The sequence below is a fragment of the Physeter macrocephalus genome, chromosome 10, assembly GCF_002837175.3.
Source record: "Physeter macrocephalus isolate SW-GA chromosome 10, ASM283717v5, whole genome shotgun sequence".
NCBI lineage: Eukaryota > Metazoa > Chordata > Mammalia > Artiodactyla > Physeteridae > Physeter > Physeter macrocephalus.
Window position 1 is genome coordinate 44,797,422 of NC_041223.1, and position 27,315 is coordinate 44,824,736.

Consider the following 27,315-nt stretch of genomic DNA (forward strand, 5'->3'; position numbering starts at 1 on the left):
CTCAAACCCATGTCCCCTGCATTGGCAGGCAGGGGTTCTTAACCACTGTGCCACCAGGGGAGTCCCAAAACTGTCCATTTCTGAAGAGCGAAAACTTTCCCAAACTGCTCCCTCTTGAAGATTCTATATCCTACTTCAAAAGAAATGCCAGCATGACTCAAAGCCCTTGACATGTCAGTTGAGTAAAAGATGCTATCACAGTGAGGAGCTGTGTTTCTAATTCTATCAGCTTTACCTGGCATTACTGCCATCACACATCAACAACGGAGTATGAGAAAGTCTGCTGTGTTCTTATTGGTGAAGAACTGTTTTGACTGTCATCAAGTATGTGAACACTGAGTGTTTCTGGCCCTTGACACTACCCAGTACATTATATGGTGTTTACAGGTGAAATAAGAATGATGTTGCTGGCACTCTGTGAGCTCAATGATTCCTCAGAACACGCAAGAAGTGAGCAAATGAGACAGAAACATGGCACTACTGATAGTACTGATTACCTGTTTTGTGATTATTTTTGCTACTTCCCAGCCTTGCCAGACCCCTGATGACTTTGTGGCTGCCACTTCTCCAGGGCATATCATGATTGGAGGTTTGTTTGCCATTCATGAAAAAATGCTGTCCTCAGAAGACTACCCCAGATGGCCAGAAATCCAGAAGTGTGTCGGGTGAGTAAAGCTTCAGAGAACACATTTAGATTTCAAGATTATACAGTAAGACTAGGGCATGTAAATGTTTACTTGTATTAACATCTAAATTATTTTAACAAAATTTAAACTCCTATATTTTTAAGTTGCATAAAGTTAAGTCTTGCTATTCTTCCTTACAAGAAAGCTATATTAGCACTATATGTATAATCAACCTCCAAGTACAGACGCAATGAATGCTTCCCATTAATATATTTATTCGGATTTTGCCTATAAAGAATAACCCCTGCAGTCACAGGAGAAAACCAATAAGACACAGTAGCCTGTCCACTACAAGCATACATAGCACAATTGTATTCCTATCACCCACAAATGTGGGTTGTTTCAAACATGGATCTTTATTTAATTCTTTGCTTAAAATAGACTGCACTTAAAAATTTTCTCCATACTAACATTTTTTTCCACACTGTATTTAGTTCCTTCTTGAAATCATCTAATTCTTTCATAATGAATTAAGAACGCTACTTCAACTCATAGTGTTCCTTCTTCCTTCATGAACACTTTATATTGTGAAAGCTTGACTACAGAAGAGACATTTGTCATGGTGTATTATAGAAAAATAAAGTTGGATGGAGGCTACTACAGATGGTTTTCTTTAAGGAGAACAGGCTATTTGAATTCTAATTTCAGTTTGGGGACAAAGTAATTTTGTAGGTTTAGGCAAATCATTTAAACTCTCTGAGTTTCAGCTTCTGATTTTTCTCTTCTGTAAAATAAGGGCCTGGATAACTTTTAAAGACAGGCAGCATCAGCTTCTGTTGCTATAGCAATGTGGTCCCAGTGCTTCCTTCTAACTCTCAAATCCTGATTTCTATCTTGATACTTTTGTATATAAATTTAATCTCCTCTTTTCGCCTCCTTTTTTTTCTTTTTTTAATCAAAAAGTGTTTATCATGCCCTCCATGAATGCTTTCAGGTAAAATGTGATCCCACATCACTCTAAGATTCCTTCCTGGCATTAAGTTGGGTATTTTGAGCTACTGTCATCTTAATCATTGATTACCAGGAATACCAGCGAGCACCCCGAAATAGTTAATGAGGATTTTTCAGAGCACTAAATAGACACTGCAGATTTAAGGCCCACAATCATAGGCCAACAAATAAGGATGGAAAATGATTTTTAAAAAATCATTTGGTCTAATAAGCACATTTATTCTGGAAAAGGAAAGTCACTGAACATCATTTTGCTTTATTGTCACTCCTTGAGAGAAACAGTATTCATTCAACATTGAACAACTATTTATTAAATGCCTACATTACCTAGGTCGCATTCTAGGCGTGGGGGATCCTGAGGTAAACACCAAAGCGGTTCAGACTCTCATGGAGCTAACACGTGGGGGACTCTGAAAATATTACACATTTTATTTGCCAGACAATTCATTACTTTAACCTTTCTTCTTTGTTTCTTTCTTTAAATTAAACACTTAATGTTCATTGCCAAACTTCACATTTAGATAGTCTGTAATGACAAACAGCATTATCCAAATATTATTTAATTTATCATAACTAAATGAATTAAAAGAAACTTGAAAATATCAAAACCCTGAACAACAATATACCCTTTTATTCACTCAAAAAGTATTTATTGAATTCTTACTCTGTATTAGGCACTGTTTGTAACCTTTTGTATACAGTGGTGGGTGAAATAAACTTAACAGTAAATCAGTAATTAAACAACTCAATGCTCTGGAATAATCACAAGTCCAGAAGCCAACTGGAAAAACCCACTAAAAGGGGAAATATCTATGCCTCGGAACGGAAATACTGCATGTTATCTAGGAGAAAGCTATTGTGAGTTTACTCAGAGCCTGTTTTATAAGTCATTCTTAAGAGTCTTATTCATCTGGTTTCCAACCACAATAGATTAGCATCACAAAAGTAAAAAAATGGGAGAGTCTATAAAAGCAGATTCTTGGACAGCAATAAAATGCTGACATCTAACTACAGAAACATCTTCATACTGTAGAATACTAAACTGAATATTCAAAATGATCCTGAAATTAACCAAGAAAAGGTTAAATCCTGTTCTGTAGACTCCATTTGAGAAACTGGGTTCCTATATACTCTTTTTTTTTAATTTTTTTTTTTTGGCCGCGCAGCATGTGGGATCTTAGTTCCCCAAACAGGGATCGAACCCCATGCCCCCTGCATTGGAAGCACGGAGTCTTAACCACTGGACTGCCAGGGAAGTCCCCTTATATACTCTTGAGAAAGATTTCCATCAAAAACTATTTTTAAATAAATAAAGTTTAGATCCTTCAAGAGATAAGTGTCACCGATTCAGAAATTGTCTATTATACGGCAGAAATGAGAATCAAATAGGATATCATCATGTCTGTAGAAGAGTTATGTTCTAATTTCAAAAAAACTTGTTTCTCAACAGCTTTGAAATATCAAATTTTCTTCAAACTCTTGCCATGATACACAGCATTGAGATGATCAATAATTCAACACTATTATCTGGAGTCAAACTAGGGTATGAAATCTATGACACTTGCATAGATGTCACAGAGGCAATGGCAGCTGCTCTGAGGTTTCTCTCTAAGTTCAACTGCTCCAGAGAAATCGTGGAGTTTAAGTGTGACTATTCCAGATTCATGCCAAGGGTTAAGGCTGTCATAGGTGCTGGCTACTCAGCAATAACCATGGCTGTCTCCCGGATGTTGAATTTACAGCTCATGCCACAGGTGGGTTTTGTTCTACCTCCATACATTGGGTTTGATCATACTCTTTATCATGAAAGGATCAGGGTAATCTGGGAAACTAGTGGGGGAGATGCTTTTACTTTAACCTTTCTTTCTCTTCAGTAAAACAAAAGGATGTGCCCTATTATGGATAGCGTAGTGATCAAAGCACTAAGGGAGTAGTCATCCCTCAATCTGTCAGTTCTAGTTTCTGACAGTTTTCAGTGTGATTTGGATAAGACAGAAACTTCTGAGCGCCTCAACTGCCTTGTTTCTAAAATAACATCAGTCAGGTACCATGAAGAAAACTGCAGGGGAACTGAGGGGTAAAGGGACGTGGAAGTCAAAGAAGACTCTCAAGGAGGTGACGTTTAGCCTGAAACTTGAATGACAAGGGACAGTCAAGAGAAGATGGGGAGAAGAGGAGAGTACCTAGGCTGAGAAAGCAGTAAGTACAAAGTTGAAATGTCCATAGAATAACAAAAGGTCAATATGGTTTGGTCAGTTTGAGCAGAAAGGAGCAGAGTAAGAGATGTATTTGTAGAGATGGGTAAGGGCTGGGTCATATAGCATCTTGTAAGCTGTGGTATGGTTTGCACTTTGTTCTGAGCATGATGGAAAGGCTTTGAGCAGAGACTGTGAACTACTGAGCTTCCTATAATGCAAACCATTAACCAGGAAGTAAGCAAAATGGTCTCTGAAAGACCAAAGTGTATATTAGACAGCCCTGCACTAAGTTCTTGCACATTACTCAGAGTCAAGCAAGCCCTCTTGGCTTTGATTTTGAACCAATTAACCTTCATATCACATCACTCTGTAACTCACTAGGTCATTACTTTCTAAGATCAAGGAAGATTAGAAGCAAAAAGTTAGAAAAGGCTTATAGTCAGATTATCAAGAAATGACCATCTGATAGAAGTGAACAGATAGAAATATATACATGTATAATATAAGTACATAGAATTCAAAATATATAACTTTCTGGAGCTAGACTAAATAAGTGCATATACCCATATAAGACTCTGAGAGTTCTATTATATTATAGCCTACATAAGTTGATAATGAAAAGTTTAAGTCCAAAACAAAACAAAACAAAAAGAACTATTCCCCCAAATATCTCAGAGATAAGGCTTTGGCCCAAAATTTCTAGACTACATATAAGGTTAGTTAAGTGACAAGTAGGAAAAGTAGACTATTTTTAACAACGGTTGTTTAATGTGAAAATGTAATTTCCATGATAGACCACACAATAGGAGAGGGGACTCTCCGTGGTAACACGGATTTTGCAGAAGCCCAGGCGGCACAGTGAAGGTGAGCATAGTAATGTCAGGTACTGGGAAGGGAATTAAGGTTTAGTGAATGTCCACTGTGTGTCACTATCCATTTAAAATTTCTCCTTCAGTCTTCACAAGAATCCTGTTGTTTCACAGGGAAAGAAATGTTAACTAACTTTGCCAAATTTATTGGAGTCAGGATTCTAACAGTTTGTTTGACTCCAAAGCCTATTGTCTTTCCCCCATACCATGCAGCTGCTGTAAATAGTAAAAAAAAAAAAAAAAAAAAAAAATCACTGAGGAAGTGGCACAGTGCAATTGCAGCTGTGGAAGGTAATAACTCTCCCTAGAATAAAATCACCAAAGCTGTAAATTAGGCAAAACTTTGCACACATTAGGGAGGTCTCCTAAAATGCTGCTGCTCTTTTGAGTAGATTAGGAATCCGAAAACTATTGAATGTATAGCCCGTGGGTCAAATGTGGCTCTCAAGCTCTTGAGATGTCAAACTAAGAATGAGTTTTACATTTTTTAAAGGTTGTAACAAAAAATACAAAAATAATATATGACAGAGACCACACATGACCAACAAAGTTAAAATATTTTACATCTGGTCCTTTACAGAAGAAAGTTTCCTGACCCCTGGACAGATGATTATTTGTCTGGATGATTTATTTTACCTAGAATAAAAATCATCAAAGTTGTCATTTATACAAATTTTGAACAAACTAGGTGTCCAAAAGTTCATTTTGCTTATTTGACTGGCTGCATTTTCCCATATTTATTTCTAAGTATTTAAATAATATCCACTATTGGCCCTGGCCTCGGATATAGATAGATATAAATGGATATAGGAGTGTAGATGGAGATTTAAGATAGAGCCTAAACCCTTGAAGGGCTTACACTATACACAGTACCAAATGTTTGAAAAGCAGTGACTCCCAACAGTCACCAGGTACTAAATATCGTGATTTAAGCTATTTATAAAGTAGCTCATTGACAGGGAAGGATGGAAAGGATCAAAGACTTTAGAAAATGTTATGGAAACTCACAGAAATCAAAGAGAAGAATATCTACTATGAATAGCCACCTGCAGCTCATCAACACCATAACTAAAAGTTTCTGTCCATTTCCAGGTGAGTTATGAATCAACTGCAGAAACCCTAAGTGACAAAATTCGCTTTCCTTCATTTTTACAGACTGTGCCCAGTGACTTCTACTAAACTAAAGCAATGGCCCACCTGATTCAGAAATCTGGATGGAACTGGATTGGCATCCTAACCACAGATGATGACTATGGACGACTGGCTCTCGACACTTTTGCAATTCAGACCTCAACAAATAATGTGTGCATAGCCTTCAGAGAAGTTCTCCCAGCCTTCCTCTCAGATAATACCATTGAAGTCAGGATCAGTCAGACACTTGAGAGAATCATAGCAGAAGCCAGGTTAATGTCGTTGTGGTATTTCTGAGTCAGTTCCATGTTTTCAATCTCTTCAGTAAAGCCACTGAAAGGAATATAAATAAGATCTGGATTGCTAGCGATAACTGGTCAACGGCCACTAAGATCACCACCATTCCTAATGTTAAAAGGATTGGCAAAGTTGTGGGGTTTACCTTTAGAAGAAGGAATATGTCCTCTTTCCATTCCTTTCTTCAAAATCTGCATGTTTCCCAGTGATAATAACAAGCCCTTAAATGAATATGCCATGCTCAAGGCTCTGCCTGTGCATATACTAAGGACAGTGATCTGAGTCAATGCATTTCCAACTATTCGCAGGGGACTTTGGCCTACAAGGCTAACGAGGATATAGAAAGGAACTTCTCGCTGAGAAATGACTTCCTGTGGGATTACACTGAGCCAGGACTTGTTCACAGTATTCACCTAGCAGTGTTTGCCCTTGGTTATGCCATTCAGGATCTGTGCCAAGCTCGAGAGAGTCAGAACCCCAATGCCTTTTAACCATGGGAGGTACTAACTCACATATCTGAGAAAATTCCCCTACCATCATTTCTCTCCTTTCTTTAATCTGCAATATTCATATAAACTGCTCTTAACTGTATTCATTTTATAAGTAGATACTTTCAGTGTTTGAATAACCTGAATTTCTATCACTAGTTCTTTGATCTTAAGGATAATAGAGTTTTTATTTTACCTTCACCTCCTACTCTGACCCACCAAAGTTGTGTTCTTTTAATTTCCAAGAAGATTCTGTTGATAGTGCTATTTTCCTTTAGTTTATGTATTTGTATCTGACCTTGAAGTTTTTCAAAGCTTCAAATGATCATCTCTTTTGATGCTCTTAACAAACACAAGACCAGGCATGTTTAATGATCCCTTTTATTTTTGCTAAATATTATGCATAAGGAAACTAAAGCTGAAAGTACCAGAAATATGACTCTAGTCTGGGTCTTCTGACTCCATACCCTTTGGTTTTCGTGGTGTCTCAGGTGGTTATAGTCCTAACGCCTCCAGTTATGACTCTTACTTAGGGCAGTTTTCCTAGGACTCCAGTCTTCTTCAAATGAATGTTACGTCAGTCATAACAAGTCCTATGATATCTCAGGTTTAAATGAACCACTAATTGTGTAAAAAAAGTCTTTCCCTTTCTTCTCTTTGATTATTTTGTAGAAACTCTAATTAAAGCATAATATGGCCCTATTTAGTGAAAATTTTCCATTGTGTTTTTAAAATGTTCATAAACAAGGCATTTAAAAGCAAACTGCTACTTTATATGATAAATCTTACTCATTAGAAACAAACTTCTCACTAACGTATATTCAAAGCCAAACCTGTCTGTCTTAAGGCAGAATCATGTTCCAAAACAGATATTTATTTTACATTTGTTAGGGAAAAAAGGTAAAAGGGAATAAGATCCAATTCTTCTGATCACATAAGTGAATGTCCATGGCAGGCTGTTTCTACTTTTGTCATTCTTACTTTAAACACCCACAAACACAAGCTCCAAGGTCTGAAGTGATCAGCTTACATTTGGGTGAATCATGTGATGGTCATAGGGTGTTTTAAGTTGCTCATTTTAAAACTAGTTTTCACCTGGTAAATGCAAGGCAAAAAAAACCTAATGAAGAGGTAAGACTAGAGATTAGAATTTTTATTTTTAATTAAAACTCTCTTTAAAATATGTGTGTATATACATACACACACACACACACACATATTTATATGTCTAGTGATTTTAAGATACCTGTTTGAAAGCATACTCTTTGTAATGTAAAACTTTAATGAGGGATTGGTTAAAAAAAAAACAACAAAAAAACTCTAAGTTAAGTAGACCAACATAATGAAACCACTACATGAAATTTTAAGAATGAGAGGTTGAGAAAGAGTAATGGAGAGAAAATAGACAATCAGAGACAGATGGGATAAAGGGGAGGAGCTATAAAGAGACTCACAAGAGAAGAGAAGTACAAATAGCAATAGCTATTTATCCTCTGGGAAAGTATTTTAAGTCAGGAATAAGTCTCAAACATTCTGAGGAAAAATCTTGAGAAAGTATAATTGAAGCAGATCTTCTAAAATGTTTTATTTAAACACTAGGAACCTGGGGTCATTCTTTATTCCCCCCCACCCCGGGAGCATGGTAATCCAGAACAAACAGAAACAGACTGGAAAGGAGGAATAGGGGAGTGCCTTGCTCCTTTGATCATGAGTGAGCCATGTCTATGCCAGAATTAATTGGACAAATAATGCAAACAATTGTCTTTTTAGGAAGAAATCTCCATAGACATTAAATTTAAAAGATCAGCAACATTTAGGGTCACTAATCAAAGATATATTCCTAAAAATTATTTTGTCCCCTGGAAAAATTCACTAATATTTAAATAATACTTTCTGAATGATTTTAGATTCAAATAACTTTAAAGGAGTTAGTTTTTTCCAATATTTGAGGATAATCCTTACTTTGGCTCCACATTTGGTGATGTCTGTGAGCAATATTCAGGGATAGCACAGTCATACTTGTTTTATCTCAAAAGATTTTTTTTATGTTCCTCAGATGTGTGTGAGAATGCCACCTCCTTGTTGTGAATAGTGATTTTGGTTTTCTTTTTTGTTTTCCTCTACTGTGGATGATATACAAGGTAGTGAGTGATATATGTGGGATGAGAGAATGTATAATAGTCAAACTACTCTTTACACAATTATTTGGCAAATATTTGTTGGATGTCTCAATGTTCCAGCCATTGTGTTGAGTGCTGAAAATATTATGGAAAACAAGACAATTCTCTCCCTAAAGGAGTCATGTGTCTAGAGGAGTAAACAATCAAAAAATTAAGGAGCTGATCACAGTGCAGAATAATGCATTACAATGTTTCATATAAATACAAGATGGTAGAGAAGCACATAATTGAGGCAACTAATCCAGTAATTGCAATTCAGAGAACATTCTCCAAAGATCACGACATCTCTGGTGAATACGATAGATGGGTAGGAGTTAAGCAGGACAGAAATACTCCATCAAAGTCACAGAGAGAGAAAGCATGGCATCTTCAGGGATCAGAAAGTAGTGCCATACAACTGGAGTCTTTTGTGGAGATTACAGGCAAATGAGGGTAGAGGGGTAGTGAAGCATCCATAATTAGGGCCTTATCAATCCGAGCATCTCAAATTTCATTACCTGGTAATATGATTTATCATGCTGATGCTAATTCAGTAGTTCCAGTGTGGGGGACCTGAAAGTCTGCACTTCTAACAATCTCTCAGGTGATGCTGATATTGCTGGTACAAAGACCATCCTTTCAATAGAAAGTCTGCAAGCTATGTTTAAAGGTTTGGACTTTAGAGAGCAAAGGGGAGCCAATTAAAGCTATTTTTAGACAGAAGAGTGACGTGACCTGCTTTCCACTGTAGAAATAGTATTCCTACTGCAATGTACATTGACTAGAGGAACACAAGACTAGACAGAGAAAGACCAGTTTGGTAATCCAGGCATAAAATAAGGATGCCTTATACTTCAGGTATAAGTACTACAGGTACTAAGGGTGTGACAATGAGGATGGAGAGGCATATACTTAAGAGGAAAGATGAAGAGTATTTGGAGATAGATTGGATGTAAAGAATGACAGAGAAAAGCAAAGATGTCGCAAATGATTCTAAATTTGGGCAACTGGTGCCATTTACTGAGATGGAAACAGAGAAAAGTGAAGGTCTGAAAGCGAGAAGAAATATTAAGCATTCCATTTTGGACATGTTGAATGTGAAGAATTTATGAGACATTCAAGTGTAGTGGTCCAGAAGTCAGAAGAGACATTAGGACAAAAAGGGAATGATTGTGGAGCGATGAGGAAAATAATAACTAATAATTTTTAAGCATTGACACACATCATCTCTAATCTTTAAATATTATGGTAGATCCACAGATTCTTGTTCATTACACTTCATCCTAAAGAACTGGCAAGAAGTGTTACTGGTGACTGAGACTTGCAGCAGTTTAGAGATGGAGGGGACCTCAGCTGTAAGGGTCTGGCCCGTGGGCACTCATAGAGTTAGCAGTGAAACGTCCCAGCCTTAGTCATGTGCTTTTTTGCTACACCATGGAAGAGTTTACAAAAGATAAAGACATAGGTTGGGTACCAGACAGAGATGCAAGTCTGCTTCCTTGCTAGTCTCTAATTCGCTCACATAGATACCTCTTTTCACAAGCACAGCTCACTTACAGAGACGTAGTGGACAGCAGAGAGGCTGGGGACATGGAAAACAACATCAGCCACAGCAGCTTAATTGGAGTGGTCTCCTGACCTCGTGTTCTCAGAAACAGGTCATTACCATACAGAGGTGAATTATATAATCATGGAGATGCAAATCCTACTCTCCAAATATTTTAGAGTCAACTTATCATGAGTTTCAGAGTCTTGATGAAAAATAAATAATGGATGGAAAAAGCCTTAAGTAGCTTAATAACTGTAAGCATTAATGTTCAAAATTACCTTAATCCAGAGAAAATGTTCGATAGAATATTTAACAAGTGATGAATGTACTGTTTTGTTTGCCTCTACCCTCTTTCCTGTAAGAACAAACATGGAATTGTGCTAGTTTATTTACATCATACAATGTTATCATTATTTACAGAACATATATGTGTCAGAAATTTACCCTGTAAAACCTGATTAAATGGAGGAAAAAACTGGTGGAAGTTATAGTTCAAACAAAAGAATGGAAGAGGATATGCTCCCTAAACAACTAAGTTCCTGGGGCTTATGTGTGTATATTGCTTAAGGAAGGAACAGAAGAAAAATCAATACACAGGTAGAGATGGGAACATTGAAGGTAGGGCTTTACTTGTTCTTTTTTTGTTCCCTCCATATTTTTTGTTCCGGGAAATTGCTGAAATAAGATTTTGTCAGTTAATTCTACCACCTTAGATCTGACATCCTGCTTCTTTAAAGCCATACTAATTAATTTGAATTGATTAAAAGAACTAAGAAACCTGTGAGCACATATAATAAAATCAATGTACATGCTTAGAGATTTTGCTAAAGTGATATTTGGTTATTGACATGACTACTGTAGCTAATATATTTACTTAAAATACAACTTGATTTTCTAATATTCTATTTGCCAAAGGGGAAAAAAAATTGAAGGAAAGAAACATTCATAAAAGATTAACTAAGGGACTTCCCTGGTGGTCCAGTAGTTAAGACTCCGCGCTCCCAATTCAGGGGGCCCGGGTTCAATACCTGGCCAGGGAACTAGATCTCACACACCGCAAATAAGAGTCCACATGCCGCAATGAAGATCCCGCACGCGGCAGCAAAGATCCCACATGCCACAACTAAGACCTGGCACAGCCAGACAAACAAATAAATAAATATTTTTTTAAAAAAGATTAACTAGGAAGAAATAGAATAAGAATTACTCTATTCAAATAGAATAATTTCAGCCTTGTTCCATAGATTTTGTACCCAACAAAAGCCACATAAGCATCACAGATATAGATGCACGGGCCCGTGGAGCCAGAACTCAAATGTTTTCCCCTCACCCAGTCCAGTATTCTTCTCCTGCAGCACAAGCTCAATACGGCTGCCTCATTTGTCAGTAAAACATTTTCTCTTCTAGTTATATTGCATACAAGTTCTCACTGAACAAACTGGGTAACAAGAAAAGTACTTTTTCATTATATTTCTTCTCAAGTTAAAAAAAATCATTTTCTGAACTAAATTGGAAATAGAATTTAGAGATCACTTTACTATACTCTCAATTACTGAAACAGACTTGAAAACCATTGGTGATGAGAAGATCTACACCTCCCACCAAACGAGTATGGACTTAGAAGGCAGACACTAGCAGTTACCTTAGGCTCACCAATTAAACTTCTCGGGTAGGGACGCCCCTCAGCACAAACCCCAAGAGCAGGGTGCTGTCGTTACCGGACTGTTGCCCAGGTCTGTGGTTCTGTCCCCTCAGCCTTCATTTGGGGGCTGGTGAGCATGACAGCTACTGGCTTGGATTACCTACTCAGACTTGGCCAAAGGCCCAGGCTGATTGTGACTCTAGAAGGAAAGGACGAATTTCCTGCCTTCCATAACTCCAAATGGCACAGGGATAATTGCTTTGAGTCAGAAGGAAAAAAACAATGAGGAGAATTTAAATAAATATATTGTTAGGTGCAATGGGAAGACCTCATAGTGAAAGTCAAGATGTGTATCCTCAGATAAGGTCCTTCACCCCTCAGCTGAGGTCCTCCTCTGAGAAAAGAGGAAGATGATCCCAGCTCAGCTTGCTTCGCTGAGTTGTTATGAAGTAAAAGGGCATCACAGATTTGAGTATTAGCATGTAATGTATGAATGTCAGGTGACTTTATTAGTTGATAGACGCAAAGTATTTTTATTTATTTGCACAACATCCCTATTAGCTAATAACAGGTACTTAAAGGTATTAAACTAATCTCGATTAACCCTTAATCTGTGCCAGATACTGGGCTAAAGTGCTTACGTCCATAATTACATTTAATTCTTACAATAATCATATTAAGTAGGTTTCATTTACCTCAACTGTGGCCTAGAAAGAAATTGTAACTGCCAAGATCACACCACTAATGAAATATGGAACCAGAATTAGAGCCCAGGCATCTGCCCCAGAGGACCCATTAATTCTGCAACATGGAGAAAGTAAAGATGCTCAGATTTCAATTTTGTAGGCTAGAGAAGCTACCTCCATAAACATTAACTTGCTTTCTCAAATTCACAGAGCAAGACCTTGGCAGAAATTCTCAACATTTCTCAAATTGTTGCCTAGTAGTTAAGAACCTTCTCAACTAATTACCACACTCACTGATCCAGAATGTCCTTTTTCTAATTTTTAAGTGATATTCCTGTAAGGCAGCATTACAATTGGGATAATGGATACACTTACAATATTTCTATCAGTCTTTGTTTCTGTTTTTACTGTTCATAGTTACTTACTTGATGTACTGAAAAATGTGACGTTCACAGATGGAGGGAGTTCATTTCATTTTGATGCCCATGGAGATATGAATACTGGATATGATGTTGTGCTCTGGAAGATCAACGGCCACATGACTATTGCCAAGATGGCACAATACGACCTGAAGAATGATGTCTTCATTGTCACAGACCAAGAAACAAAAAATGAGTTCAGGAATCTTAAGGTAATTTTGCTGTTGGCTGCTTTGTAGCATTCACATCAATTGGTACTTCAACTGCAAAAGTCCTTGACCCCGCCAGGACCTCCAGCGGTCCTACTGCCTGTTCTCTGTCCCCAATTTCCCTCCTTAAATTCCATAGTCAACTTGTATATCACTCCCTTGTACACACCCTCAATTTCCTTGCCCATCTCTCTCTTCATCTTATTCATTGGACTGAAGTATAATCCTGCTTATATTAAACTCTCTGCCTAATCAGTATAGCCCCCATGTAGCTGAACTTGGCAAAAACAAACAAGCAAAAAAGAAAAAGAAAAAAAATCCATCTACCTTGCTGACTGTTCTCATTTAAAATTCATGATCTCTAACCTCCAGTGGGTCCTAAATGCTATTGGGCAATCAGACTATTACCCTAGCCCATTAATCTGTTCACCTTCCTAGGTGGCTTTTTTTTTTTTTTTTTTTTTTTTTTGCAGTACGCGGGCCTCTCACTGTTGTGGCCTCTCCCATTGCGGAGCACAGGCTCCGGACGCGCAGGCTCAGCGGCCATGGCTCACGGGCCTAGCTGCTCCGTGGCATGTGGGATCTTCCCGGACCGGGGCACGAACCCGTGTCCCCTGCATCGGCAGGCGGACTCGCAACAACTGCGCCACCAGGGAAGACCCCTAGGTGGCTTTTTATACTTTCTTTTCTCTTCTTTGACTCCAACACATCTTCCTCATCTTAACTTTCAGTGGACCCTGCTTCCTATTTGACTAACAAAACTGAGACAATCAAAAGAGAACTCCAGTGTTCTGCTGCCACCACATCTGTGCCTGTATCCCTGCTTTCCATCTGGCACTGTGGATGGACTGTCTATGCTCCTAGCCAAGGTCAGCTCCTCCAGTTGACCTCTGAATCCCAACCCCTTTTACTTACTCAAGGACATTGCTCTGGCAATTCTCCACTCTCTTCTGCACCCTCCAGTATTTTCTGTGTTATTTAAATAGTGATACAAACATGCTGTTTTTCCTCCCATCTTAAGAAAAAACCCGAAGAACTCCATTGATGCCCCACTTTCCCCTCCGTATACTACCCATTCCTCTATTTCTCTTTACTGCAAAACTCTTTGGAAAAGTTGAATATATTCACTGGCCTCAATATCTCTCCTCCCATAATTCTTTTGAACTCTTTTCAGCCCATCAAAATTCTTTCTCTCTAGTTAATAAATACAAACATCATCTTACTTCACTTACTGGCTAATTATTCTCCCTTCTTTATTTGCTTCCACAACAGCACACTTCCTTGGTTTTCTTCCTCTGTCTCTGGCCACTACTTCTCAGTCTCCTTTGCTGTTTCCTTACCATTCTAACTGCCTATAAATATTGGTGGGCCCAGAGCTCAGAACCGCTCCTCTATTTGGTCTGCACTTTTCCTAGTGATCTCATCCAGGCATTTAAATAATGTCACTATATAGAAGGCAGATGACTCCCAGAATTTTATCTTCTGAATTTCAACTCAAGTAAATATACAGTTGCCTGACTGACATCTCTACCTGGGTGCCTGGTAGTCATCTTAACTAATTATCTCAAAGACTGAGCTCCAAAAGCTACCCCCATTGCAATAAATGGCAACTCCCTTCTCCTAGCTGCTCATGGAAAAATCTGGTGGGATCCTTGTCACTTCTCTTTCTGTCACGCTTCATATCCATCCTAAGTTATACTTTCAAAATGAGTCCAGAATCTGACACTTTTGTCCTCTACTCTGTTGCTACCACCCCACTTCAAGCTAGGATCACCTCTCACCCAGATTCAGAGAGTAGGTTTCTAACTGCTCCTTGCTTCCACTCTTACCCCCTTCAGTCTGTTCTTAAGACAGAAGCCAGAGTAATCCTGTAAAATATCGTGCTCTACTCAGAACCCCCCCTATACATCCTATTTCTCTCAGGGGAAAAGCCAGTGTCTTTAAACACCATACATTACCTTCCACCAGCCCCTCCCTGACCTCATCTCCCACTACCTTCCTACAACCCCACAGGCTTTCTCAATCTTCCATACATGTCTTCCCTTCTCCTAGCTCAAGGCCTTTTATCTGCTGTTTCCTTTGCCTGTAATAATCTTCTCTGATGTCCACATGGTACACTTTCTCACTTCCTTTCTGTCTTTCCTAAAATGTCACCGTCTCAGGGAGGCCTTCCCTGGTCACCTTATTTAAAATTGCATTGTCAGGCTTCCCTGGTGGCGCAGTGGTTGAGAGTCTGCCTGCCGATGCAGGGGACACAGGTTCGTGCCCCGGTCCGGGAGGATCCCACATGCCGCAGAGCAGCTAGGCCCGTGAGCCATGGCCGCTGAGCCTGCGCGTCCGGAGCCTGTGCTCCGCAACGGGAGAGGCCACAACAGTGAGAGGCCCGTGTACGGCAAAAAAAAAAAAAAAAAAAAAATTGCATTGTCAACGTAATACTTCTTCTATACCCTCCTGTCTTTAGTTTTTCTCCTTAGCACTTATCACTATCTAGCATTCTGTACATTTTGCTTATTTTTATTTTGTTTATTGTCAATCTTGTCAACTAGAACAGAAGGCCTCTGAGAGCATGGAATTTTGTATTTCACTCCTTAACTGTGGCTCCAGTAATTGCAACAGTGCCTGACATATAATAGGCCCTCAAAATGTATGTGTTCAACGAAAGAATGAACATAGAAATGCTTTAAGCCACTCTCTTATTCTAATTTTCCCTGTCATAAGTTTCAGTTAAGTAAGGTACTTTTTCCTTGAAACACAGAAAAGTAGCCATCCTTCTGCGTTCTCAAACTTTCCTCATTGTCTTCGTTATCATCACTATCATCCTCACAACTACATTGTGAACCCAGCACTCTGCTAAACACCGTAACTCACACTGGATTTTTTAAACCATGCTGTGACTCATTTTATTATTGAATACAGAGAGGATTCCCTATTATAATTTCTGCAAGAAGTGCTATTTTTAACTGTTACCAAGACATCTCCAGACTTTGTAGGGGAGACACTAAATGTGGGGGAGATGATAGGATGACAGATAACTGAGTGGGGCTTTTAGGGACTAAACAGAAGGGACTGACAACCATGAAAAGAGGGACAAGGCTTCCTTTCTGATGGAAACACCCATACATATTTCAAGGACGTAGTAGAAACCAACAAGATCTGAGATTAGTTAGGTCAGACTTCAAGATTCACTTGTCAATCTGCAGGCTAGTTGGGGTATCAGCATTTTGGTAAGTCGTCAAAAACCACCGTCCAAAATATCAAATAATCTTAAATTTATTGATGTCCCCCAATTACCAATATTAGCCTTTAGAATGTCTTCGCTGTCTCTTACATGGGGAGAGAGAAGGAACTGTCTTGCTGGGAAGAAAGATTTCACTTTTCTCCTCCTAATGATGTCCAGCTTTATCTTGTAGTTAAATCCTTTTGTGTCTTCGGAGCACCCTCCCCGAGTGTGGATACTTCAGATTAAAAGTTTTCCCTGGGTAATCCACAAGGCAGATATCCTGCCTGCTAAAAACCCAGATCAGCAATAGCTGTGGTGAGAAGAAGAAAGCCAGCACTTGTGAACCCAGGGCTACTAATCTTGGCTACTTTTCTCTCTCGGTCAGATCATTTTCATGTCCCAAAGAAAAGACTAGTTAGCTAAGGACTCTGTGTTCCAGGCTAGGAATAGCTGTTAAGAGAATCTAGAGAAAGCCTCATTTACCCATTCTGCTTTGGCTTCCCAAGGGTAAAAGTGAGACAGTAATTTTTACCTCACGAGATGTGCCATGAGAAAGGGATTAGGAATGGAAAAAAAAAAAACAGAGATGAAATGGAAAGAGTTATTAGCTATATTGGAAACAGAGGGTTTCATAAAAGTAGAATGCTACATGTGATTCACATTGTGACATGCAGCATTGTAATCTAAATTCTCAGGATGATTTAAATATTATTTATATATCTAGGGTTATCTTTTTAACTAATACTTTAATGGCTTTAAATTCAAATTTTTCCATTGTTTTATTTTTTAAGATTAGACTGGGCATGCTCCTTAAATAGCATGATTAACAACCTTCTTCTAAAGAATATAAAGTCCAATAATTCTGAGTCAAGGGACTTTTTGAAAGAGTTAATTTCCCTTATTTGCTTACAAAAGTTATTAATGTGACAAAAACTGTGTTCTTCCTAAACCGTTTCACTATCTGAAATATTTTCTATTTTTTAAACTTGTTGAAATTCCTCCAGATAACAAAACAATTCCATTACACTATGAAGGAAAAAAAAGACCAAAATACTATTTTGTAAACAAATCTTTAAATTAAGTCAAGGATAATTACGATAAATCTTTTAAAAAACCTATTCGTGATTTCTTTTCACTTTGCAGCAAATTCAATCTAAATGCTCCAAGGAATGCAGTCCTGGGCAAATGAAGAAAACCACAAAAAGTCAACATATCTGCTGCTATGAATGTGTGAACTCTCCTGAAAATCTCTATAGTAATCAGACAGGTAATTAATTACACTCATTGCAACATGTACAGTGACACATCTGAACCATTTCTCTTAGACTGATTTCTTTTTTAACATGAATTCTGTTTGGTTAATTTTTTCATCTGAAAGGTAAAAAAAAGTGCCATATGCTTCTGCTAGATTAAATTCCAGTGAGATTTCATTTTCTCTTGGAATATGCTCTATTTTAGCAGCAGACGCACAACCAATACCTAATAGAGATGTAAAAGAGACTTCACTTCCAAGGGAAGATGTCATACCCTCCACTGTAAAATAATGCGAGTTCTCTGTCTATTTTTGTCCATATATCCCCCACACAGACGTGCTTGACTTGCAATTGGGGCATAATAACTATAAATAAATAAATGCTGAATTAACTAAACTGAGCATGGTGAAAACCCAGAGGTGTGCATACCCTGGAGATCTTGTTATTCCTACCAAGAGGCAACAGTGAAGCCTAAAAAAGAAAGAACCTTCTGTGAGAGGAGGAGCTGAACTACTGATAGAGATTGTTTGTCAAATCTGTTTTTAACAATTTGACAAGGTCAGAGGAAAATACACAAAGTAAAGAGCAAGAGTGAGGTCTGCAGCCTTTGGAGCCCTGAAAGGAGCCATCAGTAGTTTTCCTGGAGTTATGCCTATTTTAAAAGCACTATATTCCCTGGTTTATTGTAGCATTCCTACTCAGCTTCTATAAAAGCTGAGAACTCCAGAGCCAGAATAGTTCCCAAATGCTTATTGGCTCCAAAGAGAGAAGTATCCCAATGTAAACATTCCAATATTCATGTTCTATCACTGTCTCACAAAAATGCCATGTATCTCTCCCTGAGATGGATTGTGCTGTGTAATGAAGTAATTGGGGAGGAAATCTTCCAGGTAACATGGTATCTAGCGACTGTCTGCCAAGTGCAATAAATAAAAACACCAAGAAAATATGCAGCATTTATGTCTCATAAAGGTGTACAAGAGTCTTTCAAGATACAATCTGGGTTGTCTTTGACAACTAGGGCAAGTTGCTTCCAAGAACAAATGTAGAAAACTGAGCACGACTTTGAAGGGAAAGTGCTCAGTGATTTGAAAGGACACCATCTATTCTTCTCTGCGTGTCTCTAGCACACAGCTCTTGTACATAGGGCCAATAATAAATGATAATGAATGAATGAATGAATGAAATGCCAGACGCTAGCAGCAGTGGTTAAGGGGAGGACAGAGAAGAATGGATATTTGTAGGGAAATAGGGTTTGGAAAGAGGAGGAGGCTGGAAATGTGAAGAAGTTTATAAATAGAAACACAACCTGACTTCGAGATTAAGGAAGAAAACACAGGCACTGTGGAGTGTAATCAGATGGATGCCCGAAGAGAGGTTTTTTGGAAGTAGGTGGGACCCCGTCTATAGGAGATGGGAATGGGAAATCAAAAGCAACCATATTCCTAGAAATTCCACTCTGATATTAACTATTCATGCCACCCTGCAGTCAGAATCAGCATAAATCATTTTCAAGCCTATCACTGCCTGTGTGAGATGCTCAATTTTACTAACCTCCTGGGGAAAAAATAAACTAATTCTTCACCAACTGTCATTGATTACAATCATGTGTTATCCCACTTTTAGAGAGCTTTTAGGGTGGCTCAACCATATTGTCTCTGCTTTTGAAAGAACTGCAGCCTTACTTATAATAGCAGCTCCCACCATATTGTTTATATTGTGTGCAGTGCTCCATTGAAAACATTTTATATTTATTATGTCACTGAATGCAGCACCCCAGTGAGGCAGAGTCTTTTTTTAAGGGATTTGGAAATAGGTTCAGAAAGTTCAATTAGCTTGTTCAAGATTACAGGAATAGTAAATGATCAAGAAAGGGCTTGAGATATGTCTGGTTCCAAAGCCCTTATTCTTGACAGTCCCTGAACTACCACCTATAATAGCAAGTTCATAGGAGGCCAGCATATCTCAAGTGTATTAATTTCCTAAAGACTCACAGCCCAGATGACTTTTTCTTTTTTCCTCTTCCCCTCTTCCTCTTTCCTCACTGTCACCCTTTCTCTCTCACCTTCCATGGGTTGTGTGCATGCTTTATTTTAATAGGTAACCAATGTGACAATTATCTGTATCTGTTTTCCAGTCAGAACTTTTACCTAGGAATCTCATTTATAGCATTGCAGACAATCACCTGGTTTAAATGTTTGCAATGTAACTGAATCTCCTCTGTCTTTTAGATATGGATCACTGCCTTTTATGCAGTAGCAAAACTCACGGGGCCCCTGTAAGGAGCACAGTGTGCTTTGAAAAGGAAGTGGAGTATCTCAACCGGAATGACTCCTTGGCTATCCTGCTCCTGGCCCTCTCTCTACTGGGAATCATATTTGTTCTGGCCATTGGCATAGTATTTACAAGAAACCTGAACACACCCATTGTGAAATCATCTGGGGGATTGACGGTCTGCTACGGAATCCTCTTCTGTCATTTCCTCAACTTTGCCAGCACAGGCTTTTTCATTGGAGAGCCACAAAACTTCACGTGTAAAACCAGGCAGAAGCTATTTGGCGTGAGCTTTACTCTCTGCATCTACTGCATTTTGATGAAGTCCCTGAAAATTGTGCTAGCCTTCAGCTTTGATCCCAAGTTGCAGAACTTCCTGAAGTGCCTCTATAAACCGAACCCCATCATCTTCACTTGCACGGGTATCCAGGTTTTCATTTGCACACTCTGGCTCATCTTTGCAGCACCTGCTGTGAAAGAGAATGTCTCCTTGCCCAGAGTCATTATTCTGGAAAGTGAGGAGGGATCTATCCTTGCATGTAGCACCATGTTGTGTTATATTGCCATCCAGGCCTTCATTTGCTTCATATTTGCCTTCAAAGACAGATAGTTACCTGAGAATTACAATGAAGTCAAATTCATAACATTGGGCATATGCTCATTGACTTCATAGCTTGGATCACATTCATCCCTGTCTATGCTCCCACATTTGGCAAATATTTGCCAGCTGTGGAGATCATCGTTGGTTTCATTTCTAACTATGGGATCCTATGTTGCACATTCTTCCCCAAATGCTATGTTATTCTTTGTAGGCAAGAGACTAACGCTAAATGTGCCTTTCTCAAGATGATTTGCAGCTACTCCTCCCACAGTGCAGGCAGCCTTGCCATGAGCCATGTTTCACTGGGTGCCACTAACAGCAATGTCATAACAACCAATACCAGCTCTGCGGGCAGGTCTGCAGCCTGGCAGAAAAGCGAAGATCTTCAGGCACAAGCATCTGCACACATATGCAGACAAAATGTTCCATGTGTATCTAAAGCTTTGCCTCGAAAAAGAATCTCAAGTGTATGAATGAGTCCTTACCACATGGTGCATTTCAGAATGAAATATTTCTAGGGTCTTTGCATTTAATATGTGCATTTACTTCCAGAGCAAATATATCCTATGTTTCTTCACGACTATTACCTTCACTAAATTTTAGTTGAACACTCCCTCTGTTCAACTACCTGTTTGACAAAGAAGATAGAGCCCTCTGCCTGAAACTCCCTTCCTTCCTTACCACCTGCATCACCTCCACCTTTACCTCCTTCCTCCTAGATCCCCCCTCATAGTTAAAGGGGGATCTCTTCTAACAGAATTAGCTCATAATACAGCATCCTTATTCCACCCTCTATAACCTCTTCTTAAAACTCTTTGTGTGGGTTCTCCTTCTCTCTTGAGCATCTTTACCTTCCCACCTTGTCCGCTTAGGTCAGTTAAACGAGCAGTTACCATGTGCAGGTGATATGCTAAATACAAAGGTACAAAAAGGATCAAGTCATCATTTATGGCTTTAAGGAGCTTAAAATCCAGGGCAAGACAGTCACACAGAGACATCTTCAATTCATCTTCAATTCATCTACAATTCTATGGTTGTAATGTATGTAGGGCACTATAATTGTAGAGTGAAGTGTACTTAACCACCGTGGGGGATGATAGGAGGGTTTCAAAGAAGGTTAAATAAAGAATGTGATGTTTAGTTGAAGTCCTGAAAGATGAGTAAGAGTTACAGCTAATCAAAGAAAGTATAGAAAGCTGTTCCAGACAAAGGGGGAAAGCAGGAGCAGAAGTGTATCTAGAACATGTGATCAGGGAAGGGCAGTTATTTTGGTATTACTAGAGAGCAGTCCTCTTTCATATGTAAAGATCAGATTATGACCAGAGTTCTTTCATGAAACGCTTAGGTCTTTACCTTGTGGGTAGAAGGTGACCATCAAAGCATCTGGCAGAAAGATGACAGGTGGTTCTCTAACCAACCCACCTATTTGTCACTGTAACACTTCAAAGTCAATATGCTCAAAATTTAATCCATTATTTCCTTCTCCTAACTCCTCCTCTTGTTTTCCATTTCTCAGCATGTTGTACCACCACTGGACTAGTCAGAACACTGGAATTCATCCTATCCATCCTTTTTTTAAAAACATCTTTATTGGAGTATAATTGCTTTACAATGGTGTGTTAATTTTTGCTGTATAACAAAATGAATCAGCTATATGTATACATATATTCCCATATCCCCTCTCTCTTGCGTCTCCCTCCCACCCTCCCTCTCCCACCCCTCTAGGTGGTCACAAAGCACCGAGTTGATCTCCCTGTGCTATGCGGCTGCTTCCCACTAGCTCTCTATTTTACATTTGGTAGTGGATATATGTCAGTGCCACTTACCCTTCCCTCTCCCTGTGTCCTCAAGTCCATTCTCTACATCTGCGTCTTTATTCCTGTCCTGCCCCTAGGTTCTTGAGAACCTTTTTTTTTTTTTAGATTCCATATATATGTGTTAACATATGGTACTTGTTTTTCTTTTTCTGACTTACTTCACTCTGAATGACAGTCTCTAGGTCCATCCACCTCACTACAAATAACTCAGTTTCGTTCCTTTTTATGGCTGAGTAATATTCCATTGTATATATGTGCCACATCTTCTTTATCCATTCATCTGTTGATGGACACTTAGGTTGCTTCCATGTCCGTGCTGGCTATTGTAAACAGAGCTGCAATGAACGTTTTGGTACATGACTCTTTTTGAATTATCGTTTTTCTCATGACCTATCTTTTAGGTAAATAAGATTCCCATTCTTCACCCAACAAAGCAGACATATTTCAAATGAGTTCAACTGCATTTCTAAATATATTTCCCCAACTGATAGAGGGAAATTAGTATCACTCAAGTGAAAAGCCCAGAGCAATCCTTTGTCAGTTGCTTCATTTGCAAGTATTTTCTCCCATTCTGAGGGTTGCCTTTTCGTCTTGTTTATGGTTTCCTTTGCTGTGCAAAAGCTTTTAAGTTTCATTACATCCTATCCATCTTTAACTCCACTATCTGCTTCCCCCTTCTGCACCTTTAATTCCTCATCTCTCTTATTTTCTAATTCCTGCATTTTCTCAAAATCTTGCCAAGATCTCTATCCCTGTTATTACTTCCTAATCTAGGACTTCATCACTTCTTTCACAGATTATTTCAATAGCCTTCAAATTTGACTCTGGTCTCTCATTGTTTTATTCTAAACATAGAGAAGGACTCACTAAATCTTCCATTCATTTCCGGTAGATATCTTTCTATAGTAAAAACCTCTTTGTGTTACTCAGTTGTTTTAATACCTGCAATTAGTCAAAACTCCCTATGCTGATGCTCAGGTTCTTTAAGTCCAGTTCCAACATCTACCCCTTCCTGCCTGGTGCACTACCCTTAGGAAATGGCCAACTGCTGGAGATTGTTCCCACACCTCAAAGCCCGCCTCTTCTTGCTGCCTTGATGTCCTCTCCACCCCTTCGTCCTCCTAGCTGGTTCATCAGACACAATTCAAGCATCTCCCCTTCGGTACTTCCTTGGCAGTCCAGTGGTTAAGACTCCATGCTTCCATTGCAGGGGGTGTGGGTTCGATCCTGGGTGGGGAACTAAGATCCCACATACCGTGCAGTGCAGCCAACTAAAAAAGCATCTCCACTTCTACCAAGCCTTCCTTTCTGCCTCTGTCACAGCACCTATTACACTTTATTGTATTTACTTGTTTTTATTCTAATTTATTCTACTAACATTTATCAAGTGTCTACTATGTACCAGGCATAATTCTATGCATGGGGAATATAAAAATGATAAAAGACAAACAATTCTCTCCTCTCGAGGAGTTTACATTCTAGTGTTTTAACCATTCTGCAGTGAACAGTCAATTCTTCTTTAGTAACAGCTCTCTCAACTGCTCTTTCCTTTCTACTGTTAATACTATCATCATCATAATTTAGGCTCTTATGACTTTACCCTTCTGTTGTTGGAAGATCCCATACTAGTTGCCTACCCCAAGATTCCCCTTCTAATACACAGAATACATCATCACAGATAATTGTTCTCAAGTTAGTTCCAATACTATCATTTTCCTATTCAGAAAAATTTAATAACCTCCTATTGCTTCAGAATTAAATTAAATTCCCCCACCTTGCTAAGCAAGAGCTTCCACAGTCCTACCTCAACATGGACTGAATGTTAAAACAACAACAAATAAAAAAAAAGAACAAAGATATTAATCCTAGTTGACTGCTTAGCCTAAATGTATTTATATACAATATGGTGATAATATCTCATAAAATTGTTAAGGGTATAAAATATTCTGATGTACATGAAAGTGTTAAGAAAAGAGTATTCTGTTTGTGATTTCACTAACTCATTGTCCTGTTAATATGAAAACAGTTTCTCCTATTGACATGAGAGCAAAGCTGTGGGAGAGCTTCCAGATTCTTGAGTATAATCACACAAAACAGAAATCCCAGCACTGTCGTGCCAATAGAACAATAAAAGAAATATTGTTTCATAAGAGTTGTGAGTTTTACTACAGTTACAAAGCTTTCAACAATTATTCCAGGAGAAGAAAATGCTACCCCAACTATGAAATTAAGTTCTGAATCCTTTAAACCCATAGCTACCTCCTTGAACCACGTAAAACAAACAACTAAGTGAATGACTGTTGTCCTTTTCATTTTTCTGTTAACTTTTGAGGCTTTTGAATTCAATTGGGTATAAATGCAATGATTTTCTTCCTTTTTCTTTGGCATAAAGGGCTTCTTTTTTATTATAGAGGCAAATATAAATATTATGAAGAAATAAAAAAATAAGCAAATGAACACACAAAAAAGGACCCATATAGTCATCCCCTTACCCTGCTCACAGAGACATCCTAAAACCTTTAATTGCTAAAATGCAGGGGTGGGGAAATAATACACATTGTACCACTGCTTTTACTGGTAAGATGAAACCAGAAGCCGATCAGCACAGGTTGTGAGGTTCTCAAGAGCAAGGTCCAAGTGCAACTGTGCATTCTGGGTTTGGCACAAGGCCACCACCAAAACTGGCATTCAATAAATGTTAAGTGAGCGATTTTAATGTTCTCACAAATTTTCCTTATATCTTGGTCAGCACAATAACTAAATGATTGTATTCCTGACTTTCCCCTCTGATACTAGATTCTCCACAGCTCTTGAGCTGTCTTTAAACCAAACCTTCAGATAGGACCTTACTGCCACTGTCAGCAAAATTAGACTTTCAGAAAGTTAGAGTAGAAAATAATTGCATAATCTTCAAAAGTTGGGTTAAAATAAGATGGAGAATAAGCATGTGAACAATTAAACATGGAAGTGATGTGACACTTCCATTGTGACATTAAAAGGAAAGGAGTATGCACTCCCCTGACTGCTTTTCCCTTCTTGCTGGCTTCTATGCAGCAATGGAGCTGCCATCTCAGACTATGAGATGGAATCTGCAAGTTGAAGATGGCAGAGCAACAAGCCTGAGGAAGCCTTGGCCCACAGCACTCTGGAGCTGCTTTTACCACCCTGGATTGCTTATACTTAGAGAATATGTAAGAAAAACAAACAGCTTGATAAATTCATATATGCACTGCTTGTCTACTTTAATGAGTGGCCAAGCACAAAATCAATGTGAAGAGTTGGAAGATTCAACACAGCAAAGATATATTCACATCAAGAACCCTTTGTAGGAAAATCTCAGGTAATTGAAATTTCTTACATTTCACAACTCCGCTCCTACATTATTTTTCTGGTACCTTATTACATTTCCAGCCAAAATCAGATTACAGGAAAATAGAAGTTTGAGAATTCTAGACCTAAAAACAAATTAATCAAATATCTCCTTGTTTTTGCAGATAGCCATTCCTTCACATCCATAAATATGTCAACTCGATCTATATCTTGCTCGTTAGAAATGGAAGGCATGACTAGAAAAATGTACAAACTGAAAATGTGAAATCAGGTCTTCAATTAACCAGTGTGTCTGTGTTAGAGTATTTCCCATCTAAAGAGCTATCCATTGTAAATAGATAAACAGAAAACCTGGAAGCCAAATTCTGGGAGTCACCAATATAAAACTAATGAAATCCAGCATATTAGAAAAATTGCTATGTCCTTACATGGCACTGAATAGACATAAGAACTGACAGTAAGAGACCCCTGGGTCAGTAAAAAGCACAAGAAAAATGAAGTGTTGAAGGGTACAAGTTATTTATTATATTTGCAACCACTTATTTCCAAAAAGAGATCTGAAGTGAATTTTTAAAAAGGAAAACATATTTAATAGAATTCTTAAAATAAACATTTTAAAAGGAAAATGTAGTGGAACAAGGCAAATAATAACTGAAATTGAAGCTAGGAATAGTGATTGCTTTTGTACTAAATTTAGCTCTAGGCATCACGGCAGACAAGAGAAGTGGGCACCAGAGCCCTCAGCAGGCATAACCTGCAGTACCGTTGGAAAGTTCATAGCCTACGAGGCTTGTATTCTGGTCTTGGCTCCTTCTGTGTTTGCTGTATAACCTTACATGCCTCCATCCCTCTTCACAATTCTTTGAGGAATTGTCTACTCTATATGACACTGAAAGGACTGTCATTCCTGGAGCACTACAGTGGTGGAAAAGTGTCTCTGACTGAGCCATAAGAGTCCTTCTGGGTCTTCTCTGCCCTTGGTGGGGGGGACAGAAAGGCCCTCCCTGATTTTGGTTTGTGAATAATAGCGCTACCAACGATCATCTTTCCTGTCACATGAAGGAAACCTGTTTGAGATAGGAGATAACGAGGTCAAAATGAAAACAGAAGCAGAACCAAGTGATAGAGAAGAGGGAAGGAGAGAGAAGGGAAGGGGAAAGGGAAGGAACACAATCATTTGAGCACCTTGATCCAGCTGTGCCTAAAGCTAAACTATTCTTAGACTATCGACTGTGAAAGCCAATAAATTTTCCTTTTTTTTCTTCACCTTATTTTCTTGGATTTCTACTATTTGAAACTAAAGAATCATGACTAAAACACTTGTATCTCACATCATTTGTTACATGTTCCCATCTGTAAAATGAAAGGCATGGGATAAATTTACCTCGAACTTCCCTTTCAAATCTAAAATTCTATAGTCCTAACTAGATTAATATGTGAATTCCTTCAGGACAAGGGTATTAACTCACCTATTTTGGTATCCAGAATTTCTGCTACACAGAAGGCTCTCAATAGCTATGTCTTACAGTCAGTTGA

At 38.6% G+C, this 27,315-nt stretch overlaps 1 protein-coding gene across 1 annotated transcript; it reads left to right on the forward strand.

Annotated features, from left to right (window-relative positions):
• The first annotated feature begins 471 nt into the window (after positions 1-471).
• On the forward strand, positions 472-21,105 carry GPRC6A (G protein-coupled receptor class C group 6 member A). Its single transcript, XM_007123838.1, is given in 10 exon segments — positions 472-665; positions 3,088-3,391; positions 5,797-6,100; positions 6,103-6,331; positions 6,333-6,372; positions 6,375-6,632; positions 13,078-13,287; positions 17,648-17,771; positions 19,989-20,683; positions 20,686-21,105. Coding segments are annotated over 10 exon segments (2,778 nt in total).
• The last annotated feature ends 6,210 nt before the right edge of the window (positions 21,106-27,315 follow it).